The sequence below is a fragment of the Palaemon carinicauda genome, chromosome 1, assembly GCF_036898095.1.
Source record: "Palaemon carinicauda isolate YSFRI2023 chromosome 1, ASM3689809v2, whole genome shotgun sequence".
NCBI lineage: Eukaryota > Metazoa > Arthropoda > Malacostraca > Decapoda > Palaemonidae > Palaemon > Palaemon carinicauda.
The window spans coordinates 210072570-210099857 of record NC_090725.1 but is presented as its reverse complement, the minus strand read 5'-3'; the positions used below and the strand labels follow the sequence as shown (position 1 = coordinate 210099857).

The 27288-nt window shown below is 46.2% G+C and overlaps 1 protein-coding gene across 3 annotated transcripts in view; it reads right to left on the bottom strand.

The window, feature by feature from the left end:
• LOC137653734 (N-methyl-L-tryptophan oxidase-like) overlaps window positions 1-27288 on the bottom strand; it is a 334229-nt gene that overhangs the window by 127788 nt on the left and 179153 nt on the right. For all 3 annotated transcript variants that reach the window (XM_068387367.1, XM_068387351.1, XM_068387361.1), the window contains exons 5-6: window positions 16314-16442; window positions 12260-12445 (exon numbers count right to left, since the gene is read on the bottom strand). In XM_068387367.1, coding sequence (XP_068243468.1) covers window positions 12260-12445; window positions 16314-16442 — 315 coding nt within the window. The remainder of the gene's footprint in view (window positions 1-12259; window positions 12446-16313; window positions 16443-27288) is intronic.

The following is a 27288-nucleotide window of genomic DNA, read 5'->3' as shown; positions in this document are numbered from 1 at the left end:
CTTGTTGAAATAAGCCACTACAGCAGTGTTGTCGCTCACGGAGTGACCCGCCAGGGTTTGATAGAACTGTTGAAGGGCCAGATATACGGCCTTCATTCCTAGCAGATTGATGTGGAGGTACCTTTCTGATTCTGACCATAGGCCTGAGATCCTTTGGTTCAGAACGTGCCCCCCCCCCCTTCTTTTGACGCGTACGAGAACAGCATCAAATGCAGGGGAAGGACGAGAAGATCCACTCCCTTCCAAAGGTTCCCGTAGGTCAACCACCACAGCGGGTCCATTCGTTCCGCAGGTCCCATAGGGACCAGAGTGTCCGGGGAATCATAGCCTTGGTTCCACCGGGACTTGAGCCGCCATTGCAGGGATCTCATCCTGAGGCGGCCGTTTGGAACTAGACGGGTCAGGGAGGAAAGGTGACCTAGGAGACGTAACCAAGATTGGGCTGGAAGCTCTCCTCGTCTGAGGAAAGGTTCTGCGACTCTCCTCAGCCTTGCTATCCTGTTGTCTGATGGTGGAGATCGGTGTCTAATACCATGCCTAAATATCCCAGTTGTTGGGATGGAAGCAGAGAAGACTTCTCGAGATTTACCATGATCCCTAGATCTTGGCAAAGTCCCAGAGACTTGTCTCAGTGTCGAAGAAGGGTCGATTCCGAGACTGCCGGGGTTAGCCAGTCATCCAGATAGCGAAGGGGACGGATGCCGATCCTGTGTGGCCAAGAAAATGTCAGGGTGAACATTCTGGTGAACACCTGCGGTGCTCTGGAGAGATCGAAACACAGCACCTTGAGCTGGTAGACCTTGTTGTCTAGGCTGAATTTTAAGTACTTCCTGGAAGACGGATGAATTGGGATCTGGAAGTACCCGTCCTTCAGATCCAGTGTGCACCTGAAGTCTTGTGGTCTCACTACAATTCTGATCGACTCTGCTGTTCCACGCTGAACGAAGTTTGTTCGACAAACTTGCTCAGAGCTGATGACGGGTCTCCAGCCTTCAGATGCCTTCTTTACAAGAAAGAGTCGACTGAAGAAGCCGGGGGGAGCCGTCGACGACCTTATGGAGAGCATCTTTCTCGAGCATGGTGTCGAATTCTGCCCGAAGGGCTAGCCCCTTTGCCGATCCCACGGCATAGGAGCTCAGCGACACTGGGTTCGCTGTCAGGGGAGGTAGAGATGTTATGAACGGGACGCGATATCCTTGGCTGATCACGGAGATCGTGCAGGAATCGGCCCCGAGTTGCTGCCACCTGAACGCGTAACTTTAGGCATCCCCCCACTGGGGGGCAGGGGGGGTTGCCAATCCTAGCGTTTGCGGCCTCGGCCGCTCCCTCTAAGATTATTGCCTCCCCAGGAGGACTTCCCGTCCTTCTTGTCCCTGACAGGAGGGGGGCTGCTGTTTAGACACCTTTGTCTTTGCTGCCGGAGCCGGTTCCGATGTCCTGGGCTGACGAGGCTGTTGTTGTTGAGGCGCAGGAGGCGTGTAGGGTCTGGATGTAAGCGCCTTTTGGAGGGGCGAATCGCGATTCGATTTCCTTCACCTCTCAGCTGTCCGTCCCACGTCCTTGGGCTCAAACAAGCTATTTTCAAGGATGGAAGAGTGTCTGAGCTTGCCGACATGCACGGTTGGGACTTTCGAGAGGAACCTCTCGGTCACTGCATCTCAATGCATCAACATCGAGTTTGCCCACAAGTTCGAAACTTGGTGAGCCGGAAATCGATGGTGCTCGTGCCCGAGAGGAGGAAAGTTTCCATGGTCTTCCTGGTGCTCTCCTTGGACAAGTCCTCGGATCGCAACAGGATGCCAAGAGATCCAAGCTAGACGACCAGCCGCGAAGTGGCCTGCATGGCACACTTTGCGGCCTTCACCTGGCTCAAGATCTCCGAAGCCGAGAATGTCACCTGCTGGGCGGAGAGTTTCTCGAGAGAAATTTCCCTGGTAAGCCCTTCCACGGAATGGTGGAGAGGCAGAGCTAAACCAGGCTCCCCCATAATCTCGAAGTACCTCCTCTGCTGACGGCTGACAGACGCAGTGTCAGCGACTCCCGCTGGAGGGAAGGGGATCGGGTGACCCTGAGGAGTAGAGATGATGGAGCCTGCCTGAAAAGAAGGAGAAGAATGCTGCCCAGACCTCTCTGAAGCTTCTTCCTGCTCCTGCACGTGCGCTGCTCTGCGTTTACGGGGTGGAGATCGTGACGGCGATGATCTGGAAGTACGCACTCCAGAAGACTCACCAGGTTGCCCGTGTTGCGAAACCTGACGGGAATCGCGGACGAAATGGCGCTGGCGCTCGCGCGATGGTAAAATCGTTGGTTCGAGCGGCCGAACGTGGGTACGCATGCGCGCGGGCGAGTGGGCAGGCGGTTGTAAGGGCGAGCGCTGGCGGCCGGGAGACCGATGGCGCATAAGCGAGCGATGGCGCGTTGACGAGCAATGGCGCGTTGACGAACAATGGCGCGTTGACGAACAATGGCGCGTTGACGAACAATGGCGCGTTGACGAGCGATGGCGCGTAGACGAGCGATGGCGCGTTGACGAGCGATGGCGCGTTGACGAGCGATGGCGCGTTGACGAGCGATGGCGCGTTTTGGCGAGCGATGGCGTGTTGGCGAGCGATGGCGCGTTGGCGAGCGATGGCGCGTTGGTGAGCGATGGCGCGTTGGCGAGCGATGGCGCGTTGGCGAGCGATGGCGCGTTGGCGAGCGATCGCGTACAGGAGAGTTAACGCGTGGGTGCGTAGGAGACCTACGGCGATCTGAAGCGTTGGTGCGTTGAAAAACGCTTGCGCGCAGGCGAAGAATCGCGTGGGCGCTTAGGAGATCGCTGGCGTGCAAGGAGAGCCCTTGGGTGCCTGTGAGCGCCCGTGCGCTAGCTTAAGCGCCTCCTGGGCGGCGGGCTGTGATGTGGAAGCGCACTGGTGGGTTGGCGAGCGCGTGAGCGCTGGGACTGGAACTGCGCACCCACGCGCAAAACTCCAGACGGGCGCTGCGAGTCCAGAGGAACCTGTGAGTGCCTGTGCGCTAGCGTAGGAACCTCTTGAACTGCGCGCGACGAGGCAAGAACAGGGGAGATCGTTGGCGCGCAGTTGCGCGGCCAGAAGATATCAGCGAGGGTGCAGAACCAGATGGTGAGGTTGCGCGCAAGGGCGAACGCTCGTGGGCGGGCACAGGAGACTTCTCGTGGGTGCGCGGGCGCGCAGAGACTCATTCAAGTCTGGAAGTGCACACCGGAGATGGTGCGAAGGCGATGGCTTGCGTGTGGGCGAGCTATGAGGGAGCGCAGGAGATCGTCGGCGAGGAGGCGAAGGAATAATCTCCTTGCCTGCGCCCAGATCCGGAGATCGTGGGCGCGTGGGTGAACGTTGGCGCGCATTGCGCACATCAGGAAAGGGGGCGCAGATGTGCGCTGGTGAGCAGGCGAACGTGGAAGTTCAGCGAAGAAATAGTCTCCTTGCCTGCGCCCAGATCCGGAGATCGTGGGCGCGAGGGCGAACGTTGGCGCGCATTGCGCATATCAGAAAAGGGCGAGCAGGCGATCGTGGGCGTTTAGGACCATTGGTGCACATGGCGCGTAGCCGCACAAAAGGTCTTAGAAGCGCTGGCAATCAGGAGATCAACGGCGAGACTCAGCTACAGGAGATCGCTGGAGTGTTGATTCAGCAGAAGTCTGGTCCACAGCAGGAGAGCGTTCGTGAACTACTGCGTGCCAGGAGAACGAGGTTGCACAGGTAAAAACCTGGCACTAAAGGGACTTACTCACATTGTGAGATAAGCCCTTTGCCCCGAAGGGAACGGTGCCCGTTGGAAAACGGGGTGGAGTGGCGCCCACTGCGCATCTGCGTCCAAGAACAGAGATGGAAGACAAGAAGGTCTGGCAGGTGTCGGAGATCGCGAACCGTCTGTTCTCGTCGAGGAGGATCCTCTGCGGGGCTGAAGATGAAGACGACCACGGACAGGAGCACCATCATCAGTCCTCCGAAGAGGAGTCTCTTTTACTGAACTCCCCCGAGGGGGAGAGGCACTCGCAGGAGAGACCGTTGGACTCGGCTGCCTCCTCAAAGGATGTTCGGAGGGGGGAACTGACCCTTCAGCAACATCAGCAACAACAGCAGGGGAGTCCTCCGAAGAGGAGTCTCTATGAGTGTCCTCTCTCGCGAATGAGAGAGGTGAACACTTCGTAGCAGAGACAAGAAGAACTGATGAAGGCGGCCCTTAGGGCCGTTGGATCAGCAAGCTGACCTATAAAGAGCAACCCTCCGAAGAGGAGCTCCTGCAGCTGCTCAGCCCCTTGAGTGTAGCTGCAAGTGCGACGCTCAGCACCAAGAGCATAGTCGCACGAATTCCATGGTCCGGCCTTGCAACCGCTCAGCCCCTTGAGCATGGTTACAAAAGCGGTTGCTCAGCACCAAGAGCATAACCGCCCGAGGACCAGGAAAAAACCAACCAGGAATTATTAAGGTAAGAGAAGTTCCCCCCAAGGGAAGGGAAATAAAACTCATACCTGGGAAGGGAACCTCCCTCGGAAGGGAAGTTACCCACCCATGGAGGCGAACCTCCTGAGCGTTCTAAATGAACTAAAGAGCTGACAGTTGTCACGGGAGAACTTCTAGGAGAAGGAAACACGCCCATGACGAAGTCCTAGAGAGGAGGCGGCAACAGCAGACTCCCCCGGCCCAAACAGGATAGCTCTGCTTCGTTGGCACATTAGGCAAACGAAAAACTAGATAGCTAACTGTGAAAATATGTTATTTTCATTAGTAAAATAAATTTTTGAATATACTTACCCGATGATCATGTAGCTGTCAACTCCGTTGCCCGACAGAAATCTACGGTCGGGATACGCCAGCGATCGCTATCCAGGTGGGGGTGTACACAACAGCGCCATCTGTGAGTAGGTACTCAAGTACTTCTTGTCAACAAGAACTCAATTTTCTCCTCGGTCCACTGGTTCTCTATGGGGAGGAAGGGCGGGTTCTTTAATTCATGATCATCGGGTAAGTATATTCAAAAATTTATTTTACTAATGAAAATAACATTTTTCAATATTAATCTTACCCGATGATCATGTAGCTGATTCACACCCAGGGTGGTGGGTGGAGACCAGCATACATGTTAACAAAGAAGCTAAGTATCCCGTATTTCATTTTATCAGTTATTCAAAATAACAAACATAAAATAAATAAGTACCTGGTAAGGAAGTCGACTTGAAGTATTACTCTGCCTTTTTTAAGTACGTCTTCCTTACTGAGCCTAGCGGTCCTCTTAGGATGCTGAACGACTCCTAGGTGCTGAAGTATAAAGGGCTGCAACCCATACTAAAGGACCTCATCACAACCTCTAACCTAGGCGCTTCTCAAGAAAGAATTTGACCACCCGCCAAATCAACCAGGATGCGGAAGGCTTCTTAGCCTACCGTACAACCAAAAGAACAACAATAAAAAGTATTCAAGAGAAAGGTTAAAAAGGTTATGGGATTATGGGAATGTAGTGGCTGAGCCCTCACCTACTACTGCACTCGCTGCTACGAATGGTCCCAGGGTGTAGCAGTTCTCGTAAAGAGACTGGACATCTTTGAGATAGAATGATGCGAACACTGACTTGCTTCTCCAATAGGTTGCATCCATAACACTCTGCAGAGAACGGTTCTGTTTGAAGGCCACTGAAGTAGCAACAGCTCTCACTTCATGTGTCCTTACCTTCAGCAAAGCAAGGTCTTCTTCCTTCAGATGAGAATGTGCTTCTCTAATCAGAAGCCTGATGTAGTAAGAAACTGCGTTCTTAGACATCGGTAGAGAAGGCTTCTTGATAGCACACCATAAAGCTTCTGATTGTCCTCGTAATGGCTTTGACCTTCTTAAATAGTACCTAAGAGCTCTAACTGGGCAAAGTACTCTCTCTAGTTCGTTCCCCACCAAGTTGGACAGGCTTGGGATCTCGAACGACTTAGGCCAAGGACGGGAAGGAAGCTCGTTTTTAGCCAAAAAACCGAGCTGCAAGGAACATGTAGCCGTTTCAGATGTAAAACCTATGTTCCTGCTGAAGGCGTGGATCTCACTTACTCTTTTAGCTGTTGCTAAGCACACGAGGAAAAGAGTTTTTAATGTGAGGTCCTTAAAAGAGGCTGATTGGAGCGGTTCAAATCTTGATGACATTAGGAACCTTAAAACCACGTCTAGATTCCAGCCTGGAGTGGACAACCGACGTTCCTTTGAGGTCTCAAAAGACCTAAGGAGGTCCTGTAGATCTTTGTTGGTGGAAAGATCCAAGCCTCTGTGGCGGAATACCGCTGCCAACATACTTCTGTAACCCTTGATCGTAGGAGCTGATAGGGATCTTACGTTCCTTAGATGTAACAGGAAGTCAGCAATCTGGGTTACAGTGGTACTGGTTGAGGAAACTGCATTGGCCTTGCACCAGCTTCGGAAGACTTCCCATTTAGACTGATAGACTCTGAGAGTGGATGTCCTCCTTGCTCTGGCAATCGCTCTGGCTGCCTCCTTCGAAAAGCCTCTAGCTCTTGAGAGTCTTTCGATAGTCTGAAGGCAGTCAGACGAAGAGCGTGGAGGTTTGGGTGTACCTTCTTTACGTGAGGTTGACGCAGAAGGTCCACTCTTAGAGGAAGAGTCCTGGGAACGTCGACTAGCCATTGCAGTACCTCGGTGAACCATTCTCTCGCGGGCCAGAGGGGAGCAACCAACGTCAGCCGTGTCCCTTTGTGAGAGGCGAACTTCTGAAGTACCCTGTTGACAATCTTGAACGGCGGGAACGCATACAGGTCGAGATGGGACCAATCCAGCAGAAAGGCATCCACGTGAACTGCTGCTGGGTCTGGAATCGGAGAACAATACATCGGGAGCCTCTTGGTCATCGATGTAGCGAATAGATCTATGGTTGGCTGACCCCACAGGGCCCATAGTCTGCTGCAAACATTCTTGTGAAGGGTCCACTCTGTGGGGATGACCTGACCCTTCCGGCTGAGGCGATCTGCCATGACATTCATATCGCCCTGAATGAACCTCGTTACCAGCGAAAGCTTTCGATCTTTTGACCAAATGAGGAGGTCCCTTGCGATCTCGAACAACTTCCTCGAATGAGTCCCTCCCTGCTTGGAGATGTAAGCCAAGGCTGTGGTGTTGTCGGAGTTCACCTCCACCACCTTGTTTAGCTGGAGGGACTTGAAGTTTATCAAGGCCAGATGAACCGCCAACAACTCCTTGCAATTGATGTGAAGTGTCCTTTGCTCCTGATTCCATGTGCCCGAGCATTCCTGTCCGTCCAGTGTCGCACCCCAGCCCGTGTCCGATGCGTCCGAGAAGAGACGGTGGTCGGGGGTCTGAACAGCCAATGGTAGACCTTCCTTGAGAAGAATGCTGTTCTTCCACCACGTTAGAGTAGACCTCATCTCTTCGGAAACAGGAACTGAGACCGTCTCTAGCGTCATGTCCTTTATCCAGTGAGCAGCTAGATGATACTGAAGGGGGCGGAGGTGGAGTCTCCCCAACTCGATGAACAGGGCCAGCGATGAAAGTGTCCCTGTTAGACTCATCCACTGCTTGACTGAACATCGGTTCTTTCTCAGCATGCTCTGGATGCATTCTAGGGCTTGATTGATCCTTGGGGCCGACGGAAAAGCCCGAAAAGCTCGACTCTGAAGATCCATACCCAGATAGACAATGGTCTGGGATGGGACGAGCTGGGACTTCTCTATATTGACCAGGAGGCCCAGTTCCTTGGTCAGATCCATAGTCCATCTGAGATTCTCCAGACAGCAACGACTTGTTGGAGCTCTTAAAAGCCAGTCGTCTAAATAGAGGGAGGCTCTGATGTCTGCCAAGTGAAGGAATTTCGCAATATTCCTCATCAGTCTGGTAAACACAAGAGGTGCCGTGCTTAGGCCAAAGCACAGGGCTTGGAACTGGTACACAACCTTTCCAAAGACGAACCTTAGGAAAGGCTGGGAGTCTGGATGGATGGGGACGTGAAAGTACGCGTCTTTCAGGTCTAACGAGACCATCCAGTCCTCCTGCCTGACCGCTGCTAGGACCGACTTCGTCGTCTCCATCGTGAACGTCTGCTTGGTGACAAAAGCATTGAGAGCACTGACGTCCAGCACCGGTCTCCAACCTCCTGTCTTCTTCGCTACCAGGAAGAGACGGTTGTAGAAGCCCGGGGATTGATGGTCCCGGACTATGACTACCGCTTCCTTTTGTAGCAAGAGCGACACCTCTTGTTGCAACGCTAGCCTCTTGTCCTTCTCCTTGTAGTAGGGAGAGAGGTTGATGGGAGATGTAGCTAGAGGGGGACTGCGGCAGAACGGAATTCTGTATCCCTCCCTTAGCCACTTCACAGACTGAGCGTCTGCACCTCTGCTCTCCCAAGCTTGCCAGAAGGTCTTGAGTCTGGCTCCCACTGCTGTCTGGAGAGGAAGAAAGTCAGAACTTGCCTTTTGCGGACTTGGAACCCTTCTTGGATTTGCCACGGTGACTGTCGGCACGGGTACCTCCTCTGCTGGAGGTTCTGCCACGAAAGGGCGGGATGAACCGAGTTGCAGGAGTGTCCACTGCTGCAGGGCGGAAGGGTCTAGGCACGGAAGGTAAGGTTTTAGCCTTACGTGCAGAAGATGCCATCAGATCATGGGTATCCTTCTGGATAAGAGAGGCAGCCATCCCCTTAATCAGCTCCTCCGGAAACAGACACTTGGAGAGAGGAGCAAACAACAACTCTGACTTCTGGCAAGGAGTGATACCAGCCGATAAGAAGGAGCAAAGATGTTCTCTCTTCTTGAGCACTCCCGACACGTACGAAGCCGCAAGTTCACCAGACCCATCCCGGATGGCTTTGTCCATGCTGGACATGATCAGCATGGCAGAGTCCCTATCTGAAGGGGAAGTCTTCCTGCTTAAGGCTCCCAAACACCAATCGAGGAAGTTGAAGATCTCGAAGGCACGAAAGACTCCCTTCAACAGATGATCCATATCGGAAAAGGACCAGCAGATCTTCGATCGTCTCATAGCCAACCTGCGGGGAGAGTCAACCAGACTTGAGAAGTCGCCCTGGGCAGAGGCAGGAACTCCCAAGCCAGGTTCCTCTCCCGTGGCATACCAGACGCTCGACTTGGAAGCAAGCTTGGTAGGCGGAAAGATGAATGCAGTCTTTCCCAGTTGCTTCTTGGAATGCAACCACTCTCCCATAACCCTCAAAGCTCTCTTAGAAGATCATGCGAGAACAAGCTTGGTGAAAGCAGGCGCAGCAGACTGCATGCCCAGAGCAAACTCGGAGGGAGGAGAGCGAGGGGTTGCAGACACAAACTGCTCAGGATACAAGTCCCTGAACAAGGCAAGGACTTTACGAAAGTCTAAGGAGGGAGGCGTAGACTTGGGCCCTTCAAAGTCAGAGTGTGGCTCATCCAAGTGTGCAGCTTCGTCATCCGATACTCCATCATCCGAAAGCTGAGTAGGAAGTGGCAAAGGTAGAGCAGAAAGCTGAACGGCTGAATCCGGCAGAACGGGTGCATGCGTAGCTGCGGATCCAACATCATGCCGCTGCTGGTCTGTCTGCGAGCTGGCAACAACAAAGGCAGAGTGCTGGTGCGTGGGTGGGGCTGCGGTGGGTTGCGGAGCATGATGTATGGTATGCGGCGCATGCCGCATGGGTTGCGGAGAAAGCTGCATAGTGCTGGAACCCGGCAGCTCTACAGCAGCAAGAACATGCGTCTGGCAGGGAGGACTGCGCATCGGTGGTGGAGCTCTCACAGGTGGAGTGTGGGAGCAGGCAGCCGCAGTATCTGCTGAGCGCACAACCTCGGCGGGTTGTAGGTTAACAGGTGCAGTGTTAACCTTCTCAGCATGATACTCCTGCATGAATGCCGCAAGCTGAGACTGCATAGTCTGCAGCATGGACCACTTAGGGTCTACCGTGGTTGGAGCAACAACAGACGGAGCAGAGGCCTGTTGTGGAACCACTCTACCTCTCTTGGGAGGTGTGCAGTCATCAGATGACTGCAGCGAGTCCGAACTGACCCAGTGGCTACACCTGGGCCGTTGGACTCGCTCGGAAGGGACCTTACGTTTGAGCGGTCGTGAGACCTTGGTCCATCGTTTCCTCCTGGAAACTTCTTCCACAGACGAGGAATGTAAGGGCTCATTCGTCTGTTTGTGGATGGGACGATCTTGAACAGATACGTCCGCAACCACTGAGGATACATCCGTGCGCCGATCAAGGCCTGCCGAACCCTTTGGTCCTTCGACATTGCTTCTCCCCTGGGCTTGGGAGCTTGCAAGAGGTCCCGGACTGGGAGGACGACTGGCACGCACAGATGTACCCTCATGCGCAACACTGACACTGACACTTTTCACATCACTAGCACTAACACTTCCCACTGCACTTTTCGCTTTCAGCTCTCTGACATCTGCCAAGAGCTGATTACGGTCATTAGCCAATGACTCCACTCGGTCACCTAGAGCCTGAATGGCACGCAACATATCCGCCATGGATGGCTGAGCACTAGTAGCAGGTTCGGGAGTCACCACCACAGGGGAAGGAAAAGGTTGAGGGGCATGGGGAGAGGAAAAGTCCACAGAGCGAGAAGAACTCCTCCTGATTCTCTCCTTCTCTAACCTACGTGCATTTTTGAGGAATTCGTTAAAATCGAATTCCGAAAGCCCAGCACATTCCCCACATCGATCTTCCAATTGACAGGTTTTACCCCTACAATTGAAACAAACGGTGTGAGGATCTAAAGAGGCCTTCGGAAGACTCCTAGCACAAGTCCTAACACTACACTGCCTGTATTTAGGGACTTGAGACTGGTCAGACATCTTGAATTTAGAAGTAGTCAAGGGGGAATTCCAAAATCTAGCAAAGTTCGTTAACAATTAATCCAAATTAATTCCAAAAGCTTGCTAAGCTAATGATAAAGCTTCCTGAATAGCGAAGGCTAAACTCTAGAGCAAATACATCACCAAATCGTGAACAACAACTCCAGAATCAACAGCGTATCCAAGTAGGTCTTGCCGGCGGCACGACAGAGGAAAAATTGAGTTCTTGTTGACAAGAAGTACTTGAGTACCTACTCACAGATGGCGCTGTTGTGTACACCCCCACCTGGATAGCGATCGCTGGCGTATCCCGACCGTAGATTTCTGTCGGGCAACGGAGTTGACAGCTACATGATCATCAGGTAAGATTAATATTGAAAAAAAATAAATAATTAGTTAACATTCACTCCCCCGGGGGAACTCCAAAGAGGAACCCCGAGGGAAAAGAACATAATAATTACACACCAGGTATGCGCCCTCCTCCCCCACTGACACTCACGGGAAGGGGGGGAAGGCGGAGAACTGTAATAAAAACAGAATTATAACAATTATGACAATTATAATTATGTAATTTATCTAAGAATGTTCACTAATAGAAGAACGAATGAACCCCGAAGGTAAGCGTTCTACACAGAAGCTGAAAAGTTTACAAATACAATTAGATTTCATTAAAATAATTGAGACAAAATAAACGGAGAAGCAACTCAACCCGCAACGGGAAGGAAGCTACCGTAATACGTAGTAGTAATAAAAGCGTGAACGACCTCGAGAGAGAGAGAGAGAGAGACCGTAGTCAAACTAAACTCCCAAGTTCCCTTCGCTGATAGTCCAATTTCCCCGTAGGGAAGGAGGAACAGCGGAGAAAACAGATTAATAAATAAAGTCCAGCGATGACGATTCCCCACGGCGCCCGAGAATCGGAAGCCGCAGGAAGGACCGAAGGACCAAGGGAGAGATCGCGACCCATGAAATGTCACCGTGGAGGCCTGGAACTACACGGAGAAGTTGTCGTACACTACACACACACAGCACAAACACTGAAAAGAAAACTTACTGTATTTCTATACTCAAATATATACATAAACATAAGAATGTTTATATATATATCAAGTATAAGAAAAGTAAGTAATTAAGTAAAGACAAAACATTAATGGCTGCCATGTGAGGACGGGAACAGACACGTCTGCCCACCGTCCGAGCCAAAAGCGAAGTGAATCAGTTCACCGGTGTGTGAGGGGGGAGGGGTAACTAGCTACCCCTCCCCTACCCCCTCGCTAGGTAGCGAGAGGGTAGTTAACCCTCGTTAAAAATCTAATGGCTCGTCATTTCAGCTACGCCGAAAGTAATACCCCATGTAAATAGCGTGGTTTGTATTTCGGTTACGGAACAAACTATCTTTTAAATAACAAACTGGTACATTATACTGTAAACAGAAAAAAAAATCTTACTTTAATCGCTCAACCTCTTCATTAGGGAGCTTAATGAAGGCAACAGTCTGCGCTCTAAGATCTAGAAGTGGAACTTTATTTGGTGCAACATATTTAAAGAGCTGTTTAAACCCAGCATAAGCACCAGCAGCCACAAGTACTGACTTTGCATAAAACAAATTTCCTTCCTCAGTCATCACTTCCCATCTGAAATTAAAAATATTTCAATCAGTTACAATATCTTACATTAGGCAACAATTTACACAGCCAAGTAAGAACTGATATGAGCTTCCATCATACAAAAAATTATAGTAGGCCACTCAAATTAAATCTGCACTGAAGGTATAACCTACAAAAAAGGATGAAAAATAGAATTTTGATAATAAGATTTGTTACTTCTATACTCACAAGATGTTCGTATGGCAATTCTGGAAGCTATGTTTTATTAAACTTCACTCCTACACTTTAAAAAAAAACTGTTTTCTTTCCTTCCTGTAGACTTATACCTCTAATAAAGTAATGAGACAATTCAGTGGTTAATGGAAACCACTGATAGCTTGTCAAGCCACGAGTCCTTTGTCCTTTCGGTCTTGAAGTCGAAGCTAATCCCTATCCTATTGACACCACAAGCCGGTGGGGAGGAAGATGGGCATGTATATGAACATCGAGTGAGTATAGAAATAAAAAAATTTATTATTAAAATTCAGTTTATTTCTGAGTCTCCCCTGATGTTTATAATGCTAACTCTAAAGAATGTGGGTCACCAGTGAAGGAAAGAGATGAACCTTTTATAGTTTTGAAATATAATAATTAATATTCTACACTCTTGTGTAGTCTATATTATTGGAAATAAATAATCTCAATAATACATTTTGAAACATGGGACTCCAGATTGTTTCCTAATTACCTATTTATACAACCACAACCCCTTTTAACAAAAAATCTAATCATTCATATTAAGAAAATTATAAATTAACTAAACCTAAAACTGTTATTAGACTACAGTACATTGGCAGCAGCCACTAAACAACCTAAGTACAGCAATCTTCATAAACAATCCAGGATTCTTTTGTGACAGGAGTGAAGGAGGTATAAGGATAAGATGAGCTTCCAAGCAACTAACTTTATTTAGCAACAACACATATATTTATAGGACTAAAAGGGATCACATAAGCATAACAGTTGCATGTATACATTCAAGGGCTTTGCCAATAACATAATGAAAATAGAGTTGAATGGCTTTTGTAGTTTAATTTGGTTGGAATCAAATGGCAGTTACTATGTGCGCTATGTAGAAGACAATGTAGAGTGGGCATTCTTCTCTATTTATATGTGTTGCTTGTTGCATGTGTATTACAGGTGGTTGTTGGCTTATGTAATATGTGACTTACGACTCCAACTTTACGACCACTTTTTCACTGTGATAACGTCACAAGTCTATTGGAAGTAACACATGGTAACCTAGTATAGAAAGGTGGATCATGGCCACCTATTACTTTGGAACCCAGTAGTCCAAAAAGCTGAACTGGGTATGGAATTTAGTGAAGATTATGCTGGAAGGAGAAAAATTACTTGGTAGGCAAAACTTAAAGTGATTAGTCTACAGTTCTTGGTTTTCTCTTATTTCCCCTAAACTAAATGCTAACGAGGCCAAAAAGTGAAGGTGTATACTAAACGTTAATTTATTCTATGTTTAGCAATCAAACCTAACTTAACTCCAAAAAAGGGAAGAGTGTAACTGAACAATATTCCCCCCCCCCAAAGAAAAAAAACAAAACAAAAAAAACACAACAGTGTACAGCAGCCAGTATGTTTCCCAAAACTGGGAATAATTTGTAATCATATTATGATTTATTAGTTCATATAATTGCTTGATAGAAGCAATAGCATCCTGCATCATAGAGATAAACAGGGTTTCATCTATTTAGGAGACAAGAGACATACATGAAATACCTTGAATGGAAAGAAGTCAGTAAAAATCCACAAATTGAAAATAAGAAGAAAAAGCACATAAAAAGCAACAAGCATGTCAACTGAATCAATAGAAATATAAAGGCTTGGGTTTTTTTACATCTTGGGTGTGTGAGGTAGGAGCAGTCAATTCCTTATCCTGGTTGTCCTTCTAACATAGCCTAACATAGACGGCTAACATGTCTAGTCAGCGGGAGTTAGTTTTTTTTTTTATCAATGTTGAATGTTTTCCCTCATTATAAAGAAATCACAATACATTCTGGGTAATAACCATCAAAATACTCATCTGTAATAAAGTGGTTCCTCTTAAGGGGACCATCCACGATGGTGTTAGACAGAACAACTTGAAATTATCGAAAATCGTTTTATTGTTTCTACGTATGCAGAAACATATCCTACATGCTCTCCAGAAGTTTCAGCCAATTATTTTTACAATAATGAAGATGAAGCGGTCTTTAAATGACGACGTCATCTTTAATGTGTCGTCTGCGTCTGCATCACTGAGTTTGACAGAATTATCGTTGCGTGTTTATTTTTTCATTTATATAGTGATTTTTTTCACTTATATTTCGAAATCTTGTACGTCTGGCAGAGATGGAAGGCATTGGTAGAGAGAGGGTAGATGAACGCAACTAGATCTACGAGAAGAAAAGCCAGAGACGAACGCAACTAAATCTATGAGAAGAACAGCCAGAGTTTCAAAAGACGTATAGAAGTTACGTTGCATGTGCGTTTGTTTACTTGCAGTTGTATGTACATTGTGTTTTCACAACATCCTCGTGAACTTTATAGCAAGGCCAATGTTACCTTAGGTCAAAGAAATAACAAGAGTAAGCAGAGAGCAACAAAAAAGGAATAAAAAGAGAGGGAAACATGAAAGAGTACAAAGCTGGAACATTCTAATTAAAACTCTGGCAACAATGAGAGGCCACTGACAACTCGACACCCTTTACACCACCAAGTGTATTGATAAACATAGAGTTTAAATACCTAGTTTAGGGAGCCTTCGTGTAGGAAAAAAACAATATAAGTACAAAGTAAAGTTATCATAATAATGTTACCTTGATTTTTTCAAGAGAAAAAGCAAAAATTTAGAGCAAATCTTTGGGAACTCATAACTCAAAAACACTTATTCACACTAAGGTACATTTTTCTCACTTATTTATTGTTTGAATTTAGAGAGAAAGATATCATTAAAAAGAGGAATAAAACTCCCACAATTTTGTGTTACAGAATTTCAATTTTCCCTTTTCTCTTTTCTTTCATGATTATTTTACGTCTACACAAAGAAAATTAAGAAAAAATTTATTAAAAAAAAAAAGAAAAAGGAAAATTGGAAATGTGTCGCACTGAATTATTCGATTTATAAAGAAGTTTTCATGGTATGATTTTCAATACAATTGGTGTCATATTAGTGGAGAAAATGTATCTAAAATTTTCATACAAATCATGATTTTTGCTAATAAATCAAAGTTTTTAATGAAATGACTTGAAATTTCATTTGATGAAGGTATTATATATGTCTAAAACATACATACAAATTGTGAATTATGAATCATAAGAAAACAATGGGGGACATAGCGGACGGTCCCCTTAATATACTGTGCATTATTTTTTCTATTTGGTATATCTGAACACTATTCTCTGTAGCTCACACTCTATGAGCCAACACAATAGACTAAGTGATGAAATGGATTGTTTGATACAAAAACCTCCTGTAGATTATAAAACAATCTAAAGACCATAATGCCAGATATCAATTCATCAATTTGAGTGCAAATATATTACTTGATATCCAGGGAAATCTAAGAAAGACAAAAAAAGGAAAAGGGGCATTCAAATATTACAGAATTTCAATATAATCTTAACCAAAATAATTATATTGCTTAGCTATCAAAATAATAAACAATAGTTAAAACTTTAAAAAGTTTAATTATAATCTATATCTACAACACTGAGAAAGATATTCTAAAGCACAATTCAAAGTCAGAAAAGTGTTATCTAAACCTATCTAAAACTTTTACACATGTAATTCTAAAAATTAAATCCTCAATAAATTTCAATACTTAAAAGTTGCATAAAACACTGACACGTGTTACTGTACCTGTAAGAGTCTGAATTTGAGGAGGCTGGTTTTATAGTAGACACTACTTCTGGAATCAAATTTAATCCATTTTCAATTGCAGCCTTTTGATGTGCTTTTACTAGCTTCCGTGCACTGACATAGCCAGAACTGTAGGAGTAAAAGAAATAAAGAATCTATAAACCAAAAACATAATACAAGTTGCATATAACCACAAAATATAACATCTTAAAATCAACTAGTATTTTCCTAATTACAAAAACATAAGTACAGTAGAACCTCCTCAACTGATGATTCAACAATACATTATTGAACCTTTTTATATTACAAAAAAATACACTGCTAATTCAATTAGTTGCCACTGCTAAACTGGAAGCACCATCTGGGATTTTCAACCCACAGGCCATTACGTCCTGCTCATTGAGTAGGCTGCTGTAAAGTTGTGTTCTAAAGAACAGGAATGTTGGGCAAAAGGCTAAATGGTTTCTCATATCAAATGTCCCCTCCCCTAAACAGGTATAGGGAGGAAGGAGCATGTTTGAAGGCCATACATCTCCCAAAAAATATGCTTTTCCTTCATCAAAATCCTCCTATGGGGTTAATGCGCTGTTTGGTCTCCTAGGACTAACCAGTACCAGAGCAATAACTGAATAGGCTCATACACTATCACGGACAAATATTTACAACTAAGCAAACAACTAAATCCTGCAGGTAAGGGTGAGAGGAAACACTTACAAATTGAATACACTCGACTCTCATTATACGCAAGTTTGGCATTCGCGATTTTTGTACAACGCAAAACCCGAAATCTGACACGAAATTTCATAACCCCTAGTTCCTTGGGATTAGCATGCTGACCTGGACCTGCCACAGGCGCAAGAGAACAGGAAAGAGACGGCGCAGTGACAGCAGATTCCACAGGAATGAACAGCACTGCTCTTTTAAGGTCTGCTATCTTATCTGAATGAAGAAGTATGGCATCACTAACTGAAGAAAAATAAAAAAATTATGCAAGAATAAACTCCCTCGGGAGGAGTATCTAATCCGCGGACGGGAAAGATGTCCCCAGAGAGAATAGATACAAATTAAGGACTGCGCACTCCCTTCCTCACCCGAATCAACAAGAGAAGGCGAGTGGCAACGTAAAACTATAATAAAACAAGAATTACAATCAATTAATTCAGCTGATAAAACAAACTAGTCGCGAGAACCACTCAACTCTCCGGCGGGGTTTCCCTGAGGGGGAGAGGACAAGCTAAGGTCATGCGCACCCTCCGCCAGCAAGAAGGACCTAAGGACCATCGTCCCTAGAAGGAAAGCGGAGTCAAAGCTGGAAAGTTGAACTACAAACAATTGTTTTTTCAAATAATGAAAACTATTCGGAAGCGCAACCTAACCCGCGAACGGGAAAGGTGTACCCCCTGCGGAGGATCTGCAGGCCGCCCACATAAAGTGACTGGCGTTGTCAGAGAGAAAGAACAAGACCAAAGTCAAGCTCTGTGAAGGCTGCAAGCCAAATCCCTCCAAGAAGACGTAGGGGAGAGGGCGACATTAACATCCAAACGGAGGAGTTTGCGGACTGTGGCCAAATGTAGCTTGCAGACGGCCTAATGTCCGAATGCCGACTACACTCCAATGTTGACTACACAAAGAGATAAAATGGTGGAATACCCAGAAATCTGGGCAAAAGATAAACAGTCAAGAGAACTGGGCACTGGGCACCACCCCTCGATTTTTTATACCGGGCAAGGGAACCCAGCTAGAACCTCAAATTCCCCTATTATTTTTTCTTGCCTTGAGCTTGCTGAATAAACAGGTACAGTAGTCAAACCATTGATTTAATTCTGGGGAAAATCAGCAATCTATAATAATTAGCTCTATCTTCTTTAGGTAAGATCTCTTCAAGCTTAACTACACTTTCAGAACAGGGAAAAAAATGTAAATTAACTCTAGGTTGGTGAAAGGACACAACGTGGGAAAAAATACTGTATATTGAAAGAGGCTTATTAGAAACAGATTTAATAAGAAAAATGGAAAAACATGACAAATTCGTAGATAATTTTGTATTTTTCCGAACTATACAAACCTTTGCTATTTATTAGGGGTTATACTTTCGGCGGAGCTGAAATGGCGAGCCATTAAAATTTAGTGAGGATTAACTACCCACACCGCTAGTTAGCGGGGGTAAGGGGGGGGGCAGCTTGCTACCACTCCCCTTTACACACCTGTGATTTAGTCACTTTGATTGGAGGTAGGACTTCAAGGGGGATAGGGTTGGCGGGTAAGTTTGTATAAATAGCTATGGTTTGTATAGTTAGGAAAAATACAAATTATCTACAAATTTGTCATTTGTTCCGTAACTAGAATACAAACCACGCTATTTATTAGGGGTGACTCACCCATTAGGAAGGGTGGACGTCCTTGCCAATCTGGCTTTTGGCTTTGCCTGGGGGCTCCTTATCTGATTATGTTAGTACTCAAAAATAAGGAGTCTCTGCCCTCGCTAAAACCTTGCTACGCTAGGTCCGGGGCTTACGCAAGCTGTGTGTTAAGACATGCAGAAGTGTGACTGTCTAGGTAAAGTTCTTTCAAGTGTATGTAGGAAAAACCTGATATAACCAAGACTTTCCCAATACCACCTCGTCAGGGTATGGGGACGCAACAGTATTAGCTTAATACTAGATACACAAGGGAGCATGGTTTACCTCCAGTGGTTTGAGGTCAGCTTATGCAGAGAACCCAGGATGCTGCTTTCCCCACGAGAGGGTAGGATGAAGAAAAGAATAAGAGCCAGTCAAATCTTGTCATTCACGCAGACTAAAACCGGGTAAGCCCTCAACCTTCTGTTAATTGTCCAATAAGGAGCTTCAGGTATACAACCAGCTGTTGTGCAGCCACCACCGGACCGATAGAGATTGTATCGAGTTCCTGTGGATCACGTCTTGCAGGTGAAAGGTTGTGAAAGTCACCTGGAGCATTCATATCATTTCTTGTAAAACCTGCGTCACAGAGTAATCTGCTAAGAAGGACCAGGGGCATAGCTATGCCCCTGACACTGTGAGTCGTCATGTCGAGATGATGTTTCGGTGATCCTCCTCTAGCCTCTCCCAGTGCTGATGACAAGAGAAGGGACCCAGGTGGGCTGTTGCCGTTTTCTTTAGGTAAAGTCTCATATCTTACCCTGGGTACAGTAACGGATGATCTGGATCGTCCGTTACCGAGTGGAGACTTGTGTAGGATCCGTCACCTCTGGAGACTATGTCTGGCGATATACTCAGAGACGAAACTGAACATAGTCTTTCGCCCTTCTCACTAATGGGCGATGTCGAAAGAGAGACCATAAAGTTCCTTGACTCGTATGGTTGCTGTCCGAGTGTGTAGGAACATTGTCTTCTTAAATCAGGTGAAAATTTGTTGCCTGGTGAAGTGGAACATAAGGTCTCTTTAGAGATCTGAGAATTTGAACCATGTTCCGAGAGGAAGGTCTCAATTTCGACTGTAGGAAGGCAAGTTGTAAGTCCGTATGAGTTAGGAAAGGTCTATCGATGAGAGGATGTCCCTTCCTTTCAGTTTGAAGGTGAAGGATCAAGGTTGAGTGATCATCTTTACCTGTCGAAACTGAATAGGGGGTCTTTTCCTCTTGTATATACTCGAGGATTCCGCAATTGCTGAAATAGAGGTATTGAGTGGAAAGAGACACTTTCACATGACACCAACCACACAAGACGTTATACTGCCTGGTAGACTGATGCTGAGGAATTCCTCAGATATCTAGACAACCTTTTCGCAAAAGAAGTACTGGGTAGTCTCCAGGCGTACAATCATAGCAAAGCTATAGCTTGTGGTAGGTGTCGAAGTGGGTTGTCTGTGATGTGGAGAGGGTTCTCTTGGAGACTATCAGGACTGCAAAAGGTTTGGAAACCGTTCTGCGTAATGCCATAGAGGAGCTAGGAGTCTTTGAGAGGCTGACCGATGTTCTAGCCTTCTTGAGTGCCCTTCTCCAGACAAAACAGGGTACGAGACGTAAACTTCATTGTTGTAACCACTGTTGTTGCCAGAGAGCCTTGGGGTCTAGGGCTAGGGAGCAACGGCAGCCTGAGGTTCAGGAGCGTTGCGAACAGATCCCTAATTGGAGGACCCCGTAAAGTTGGGACTTTATCGGCTACAAGGTGATGCAAAGACCATTCGGTATACCTTATCTGAAATGCTGTGCACAGATTGTCGGCGAGCATGTTCTTCTGGACTGGTATGAAGCGGGCTGATAGTGGTACCGAACGGACTTTGGCCCATCTTAGTGTTTATACTGATACATGGGAAGAGGCTACGAGCAAGTTCCTTCTTGCTTGCCGATGTGAGCCTCTATGTGGTGTGTGGTGGTGTCATCCATCACATCACTGAGTGGTCTGTTAGGAACCGATGAGGCTGCTGAAGGACCGGACAGTTGGCCTTCATCTCTTAAGAGATTTAAGTGAAGGTACTTTCGGACTCTGTCCAGAGGGCTGAGGTTGTGTGGTGCAGCACTATGGTCCCTCTTCTCTTCTTTTGATGTGCTCTAAGCACAACATCAAGTGCAAGGGGTAGGGAAGGATGAGAAGGTTATACCGCTCTGTAGATTCTCGACTGACACCCATCCCTTGAGGTTCGTCCAAACTTCTGGTCCCATGGGGGTCAGAATGTCTGGGGGATCGACGGCCTGATTCCAGTCAGACTCAAGTAACTCTGGGATGGGAGTTGTATTCGTTTTTTAGAAGGTTTTGTTAAGCTTGGTGTCTAGAATCATTCCCAGATACACCAGTCTTCTGGGAGGGAAGTAGGGAAGACTTCCGCAGGTTTACACTGATCACTGGATCTTGGTAAAAAGACTTCAGAAGTTCCGGTGCTAATGCAAGGTTGCCACTGAGTCTGCTAAGGTCAGTCAGTCATCCCAAAACCGAGGAGACAGAAGCCGATCCTTTGAGACCAGGATGGGTGTAGTGGAAAGACCGAAGCACGGTGCCCTGAAATGGTGTTTTTTGTTTGTCTAGACTGAATCTTCCAACCTTCCTAGATGAATGGTTTGGGCCTGGAAGTATGTGTCCTTTAGGTCCTGTGTGCAAATGAAGACCTGAGGTCTTAGCACTTGTTCGAACTCCAACATGGTGTGGACATCGACCCAAAGGGACAGCTCCTTGCTGATCCTTTTGCATGGAAGATTGTTGACGGTTGAGTCTTGACTCGTGTTGTAAAGGATGAGATGCAATACCCAGTGTAAGAATTCTTCCCTGAGAGAGAATTCCTTTAACTAACAGAAGGAAGGCAACGCTTAGCCTTACCATGCGCCCTGATGGGATTGATGCTATTCCTTCGAATGGAATCAATCTGGCGAATGTTAATCAATGGTTAACGGTTGGGTATCGTGGTTACTGTGCAGTTGGAGAGTGCTCGCAAGTAGTTCCCTGTTGTCAAGCCGTTGATGAGGGTTGTCGAACGTTTGCCGATCACTTTAATGTGATGAAGAATGGCCAGTAGCGAGAAGTATGTTGTATACCTTCTGATCTAGGGAACTACAGGCAGAGGTTGACTAGTAAGGCCGAGTCACAAACAGCTGGCGATTTGCCGATGATCGGTGAATCATCGGTCTGTGAGCCGATGGTGAGCTAGAGACCAGCAAGCTGACTATGGTCCCTCCTGGTTGGTCAGAGATCAGCAAGCTGAAGATGGGCTGGTCAGAGATCAGCGAGCTGAGCTCAATGATCGAAGAAAGATGAGCTGCCCATCGGTGATCTAGTGATCAGCAAGCTGATGACTGGTTATTTACTAGCAATCGGTGATTGAAACGCTAGCAATCGGAGATCGTTAGTCATTGGAGGGACTAGAGGTCAAAGATCAGCGTTGAACTAGCTATTGGTGATCTGGTGATTGGCGACCTAGCGATCAGTAAACCGTAAACTAGCCATCAGCAAACAGTGATCTAGAGATCAGTCTGTTGATGCTTTCTTGTTTGCTGACGGTGGTCTGTCAAGGAAAAAGAAACTTCAAAATAGACAGTGACCAAGGATTCACCATTTTGATTCTCCTTGGAAGATGGAATCTTCGGGATCTTGAATCCTTCTGTGAAGCCTCTTTCCTCTTTTCCGGCGGCTATGTTATGCGTTTGCGGGGAGAGGAATGGGGTAATGGTGACCTGTCCAAAAAGTTTTATTTTTTTTTTCTGCCTATTGCGCGAGTGTGCTGGAGAGTACTGGAGCGATGGCACACAGGATGATGCTGGTGTTGTTTCTGCTGAAGCGCAGTTTCCGGTGAATGCGCAGAAGAGCAGGTAAGCACTGGTGCGTAGGTAAGCGCTGGTGTGCAGGTAAGCGCTGGTGCGCAGGTAAGCACTGGTGCGCAGATAAGCGCTGGTGCGCAGGTAAGCGCTGGTGTGCAGGTAAGCACTGGCTCTTTGGCAAGAGCTGGAGCATTGGATCTGTGAGCACTGGCTCTTCGGCAAGAGCTGGCACATTGAATCTGAGACTGCAAATGCGCAGGAGGGCGCAGGAAAGCGCAGAAGAGCGCTGGTGAACAGGCAAGCGCTGGCTCTTTGTGAAGAGTTGGTGCATTGGCGAGCGCAAGTGAGCAGGAGGGTGCTGGATATGAGAGCGCAGGTGAGCGCAGGTGAGCGCTGGCACGCAGTAAGGCACTGTGTAGTTTTGTGCAGTCTCCCTAGAATGCGCCGAAGCGTGACTGGTTGTGCAAGGGCGGGTGCATTGGCGTGCGCGTGCGCGGATGACTATTGGCGCGAGCGTGCGCGGAATACTGTTGGCGCGCGCCCGCAGGTGGTGCGCATGATAATGCTTGGAGGAGAGAGCTGGCGTGCAGATGGAGGAACGATCCACAGAAGAGTCCAGGACCGAAGTCCAAGGACTAACCGTAGCGTGAGGTCAGCTGGGGGGACGACCAGAAACTGGGATGAGCCCTTTGGAAGGGCAAACATCCATTGATGGCGACCGTGAAAGATCCACACTAGAGTCCAGGACCGAAGTCCACGGACTAAGCTGCAGGGCAAGGTTGTGCTGGTAGGTCTGCTGGTAGGATGATCAGGAACTGATGACGCCCATGAGGGCCGGTGGACCAGCAAGCTGACCTTAGAGTAATCCTCCTAAGAGGAGTCTCTATGAGTGGCCTCTCTCACGAACGAGAGAGGTGAATACTTCGTAGAAGAGACTTGCCTAAGACTGTGCTCCGCCCCTGAAGGAAGAGACACTCAGCAAGGGGGGGATAGTAGTCTAGGCAAAGACAGCAACCGCAGTCTGTGAAGTGATTAAGATGCAAGCAGTTCTCCCTCGGTGGGGGAAACAACCTTCCTCGAAGATGAAGTGCTGATCAGGTGTTGCCATGGACGCACTTCTGAGAGAAGGGATGACGCTCATGATGACGACCATGAGGGCCGGTGGTTCAGCAAGGTGACCTTCAACAGTAGCGATCCTCCGAAGAGGAGTCTCTATGAGTGGCCTCTCTCGCAAACGAGAGAGGTGAACACTTCCTTTGAAAAGACTTGCCTAAGACTGTGCTCCGCCCCTGAAGGAGGAGAGACTCAGCAAGGGGGGGAGAGTAGTCTGGGCGAAGGCAGCAACAGCAGTCGGAGACGATGAATTTATTAAGATGTGGGAAGTTCTCCATCGGAAGGGAGAAACAACCTCACACCTGGGGAGGGAACTTCCCCTCGGAAGGGAAAGTTGTACAACCCCTGGAGGCGAACCTCCTGGTTAGCGTTCTAAGATGATCTGAAGTGCTGCTCATGTTGTCACAGGCGTACTTCTAAGAGAAGGGATGACGCCCACAACGACGTCCTCTGAGGGACGGCAGTGACAGCAGATTCCCCAGGCATGAACAGAACAGCTCTGCAGAAAACTGCATAGTTAACTGGGAAAAAAAATAAAATTAATTATTTAACCAAAATTCCCTAGGGAGGAACTCAGAAGAGGATCCCCGAGGGAACAACATAAAAATAAGTATTGCACCCTCCCTTCCCCAGTCGACATCCAGGGGAGAAGGGGGAGCGAAGAAACTGTAATAAAAACCCGAATTACAATTATTTAAATCAGCTAAAAATATTCACTAATAGTGAGAACCACTGATCCTCCGAAGGGAAGTGTTCCCCACGGAGTAAAGCTGAAAAGTTAAATTACAATTATAATTTCACTCAAAATAATTGAGAAAAACAATTGGAGGCGCAACCTAACCCGCGAACGGGAAAGGTGCTCTTCCCATAGTACACTGTTGTTGAAAGGTGAACGACCTAGAGAAGAGATATACCGTTTTCAATCTCTGAGAGGCCACATTCCCTTCGCTCAGTAATCCATGTTTCCCATAGGAAAAGGGAAAAGGCGAAGACAATAGTTGAATGAGGAGGGTCCAGGCGATAACGATTCCCCTGCGGCGGCCAGAGTCAACGGTTATATGCCGACGGGAAGACCGATGGACCACAGAGGGAGAGGTCGTTCCCCGCACAGTTGAAGTGTCCTGGCCTTGCGCAAGTGTTGTGTCGTACATGTATCACACGCACAGCACAAACACTGAAAAGGAAACTTACCACATTTCTATACACATATATATACATAAACATTAAGAATGTTTTCATATATATATATATATATATATATATATATATATATATATATATATGTACAGTGGTACCTCTACATACGATCTTAATTCGTTCCAGAAACTGCTTCGTATGTTAAAACAATCGTATGTTGGAGCAAATATTCCCATAAGAATACACTGTAATTTGTATAATTCGTTCCACACCCCAAAAACCTATATTAACTCCTTAATAAATTACTACATATAATTACACATAACAATAACATAACTGCATAATATGAAAGAAGCATGTAATAAAGATAATTATAAAGAAATAATAAATAAAAACTGTGTTTTATTGTCACTTTACCTTAGAGACAGGCCAACGCAGGTGTAGGATTTGCTACGCCAGGAGGAGACGGACGATCGGCGAGAAGGTAGACATGGTGTTAACATGTTCTTTAACTAAATACTCTCTCTCTCTCTCTCTCTCTCTCTCTCTCTCTCTCTCTCTCTCTGTTCTTCTTCACTGTTAGTGTTGGAGACGTCTATTAATTTTTTCTGAGAGAGAGAAAGAGAAAGAGAAAGAGAGAGAGAGAGAGAGAGAGAGAGAGAGAGAGATTAAACAAAAATGTGTTGTGTACATATGATTTTTAAAAGCGTCAACGAGTTGAAAGACAATTAAATGTAACTAAAAAAACAATATCAGCGAATCTGAATTCCTTTATTAACTAAAACAAATATTGATACAAATCCACTCGTGTGCGTAGGCACAAACACACACGCACGCAGGAGACACGATCGGCGAGGAGGTAGAGATGGTGACTGCGATAACGTACCGTAACTTACACTACGGAAACTTGAATGTAACTTAGCTTATTTTTTTTTTTTATTTTTATATTTCATATTTTTTACATTTTTTTTCTTTTGATTTTTAATTTTCATCACTTTCAGTTACGAGTTACGGTACGTTATCGCAGTCACCATCTCTACCTCCTCCCCGACCGTCTGTCTCTTACTGCGTAGCAATTCTTGCACCTGTGTGTGTGTGTTTGTGCATACGCACACGAGTGTATTTGTATCAATATTTGTTTTAGTTAATAAAGGAATTCAGATTAGCTGTTATTACTTTCTTAGTTACATTTAATTGTTTTTCAACTCGTTGACGCTATTAAAAATCATATGTACTCTACACACATTTTTGTTTAATCTCTCTTTCTCTCGGGAAAAAAAATAATAGACGTCTCTAACACTGTAACAGCGAAGAAGAACGAGAAAGAGAGAGAGAGAGAGAGAGAGAGAGAGATTTTATTTAAAGAACATTTTAATGCTATGTTTAGAGAGAAACAGGAAAAGAGTGAAGACTTTTTTAAAAGAGCTTGTTAATGCTATCTTGGTTTTCTTTGCTTCACTTTCTTCTTTCTTTCGGTTCATCATGCTGGCCCTTCTCACAAATGATCGTTGCCAACAATCTCTTTGTCCTTCATCCCTATCAACAAAAGGCGTTCTATCTCTTCCAGGGTATTGCTACGATGTCTTGTAATAATGGTGATCCCCTTCGATGGTTTATCTGCTTGCTACGATGTCTTGTAATAATGGTGATCCCCTTCGATGGTTTATCTGCTTTAATGGCTGCCTTCTGCTTGATGATTGTCGAGATCATAGGCCTATTCCGGCCATATTGTTTAGCCATATCACTCACATGTACACTGCTCTCATGTTTTTCTATAATTTCTTGCTTCACTTCTAATGAAAGAATTGCCTTCTTCCTTTTCTCACCACTACCTGTACTGAAACTTAGCTTCTTAGGCACCATGATTATATGTAAAGTCAAAAAGGAAATGTGAGAAAAGGAAGAAAATAAGCACTGTTAATAACAGACCAAACAGAGGACAACCACACGATACACACAAGAACAGAGAACAGAGCACTCGACGCTCAATGGCGTCCCTCTTACATGCTGCCATCTACCGGCGTAAACAAGATCTAAATCGGATGTTGGAGCATTATTTCGGGTGTCGAGACAGAAATTTGGTCGAATTTTACTTCGTATGTTGGAAAATTCGTATGTTAGGACAATCGTATGTAGAGGTTCCACTGTATACACACACACACACACACACACACACACATATATATATATATATATATATATATATATATATATATATATATATATATATATATACAGTCAGCATCCGCCGTGCATTCATTTTGGTCCCCCCCCATATCAACACTAATACACAATATAAATCAATAAAAATTTAATTGAACACTCACCAATATCCCTGCTACTTGTCTATAGGGTAGCCTTTCATCTTCTTGACCTCCAAAAGTCGTTGAGGAACGCTATCTGCTAAATTATGAAGAATTTCTGCAGGTATTTCAGCCCACACTTTATGGAGCGCCGCCTCGAGAAGAGTGACGTTTGTCGTAACTTCTTTACGAAGGC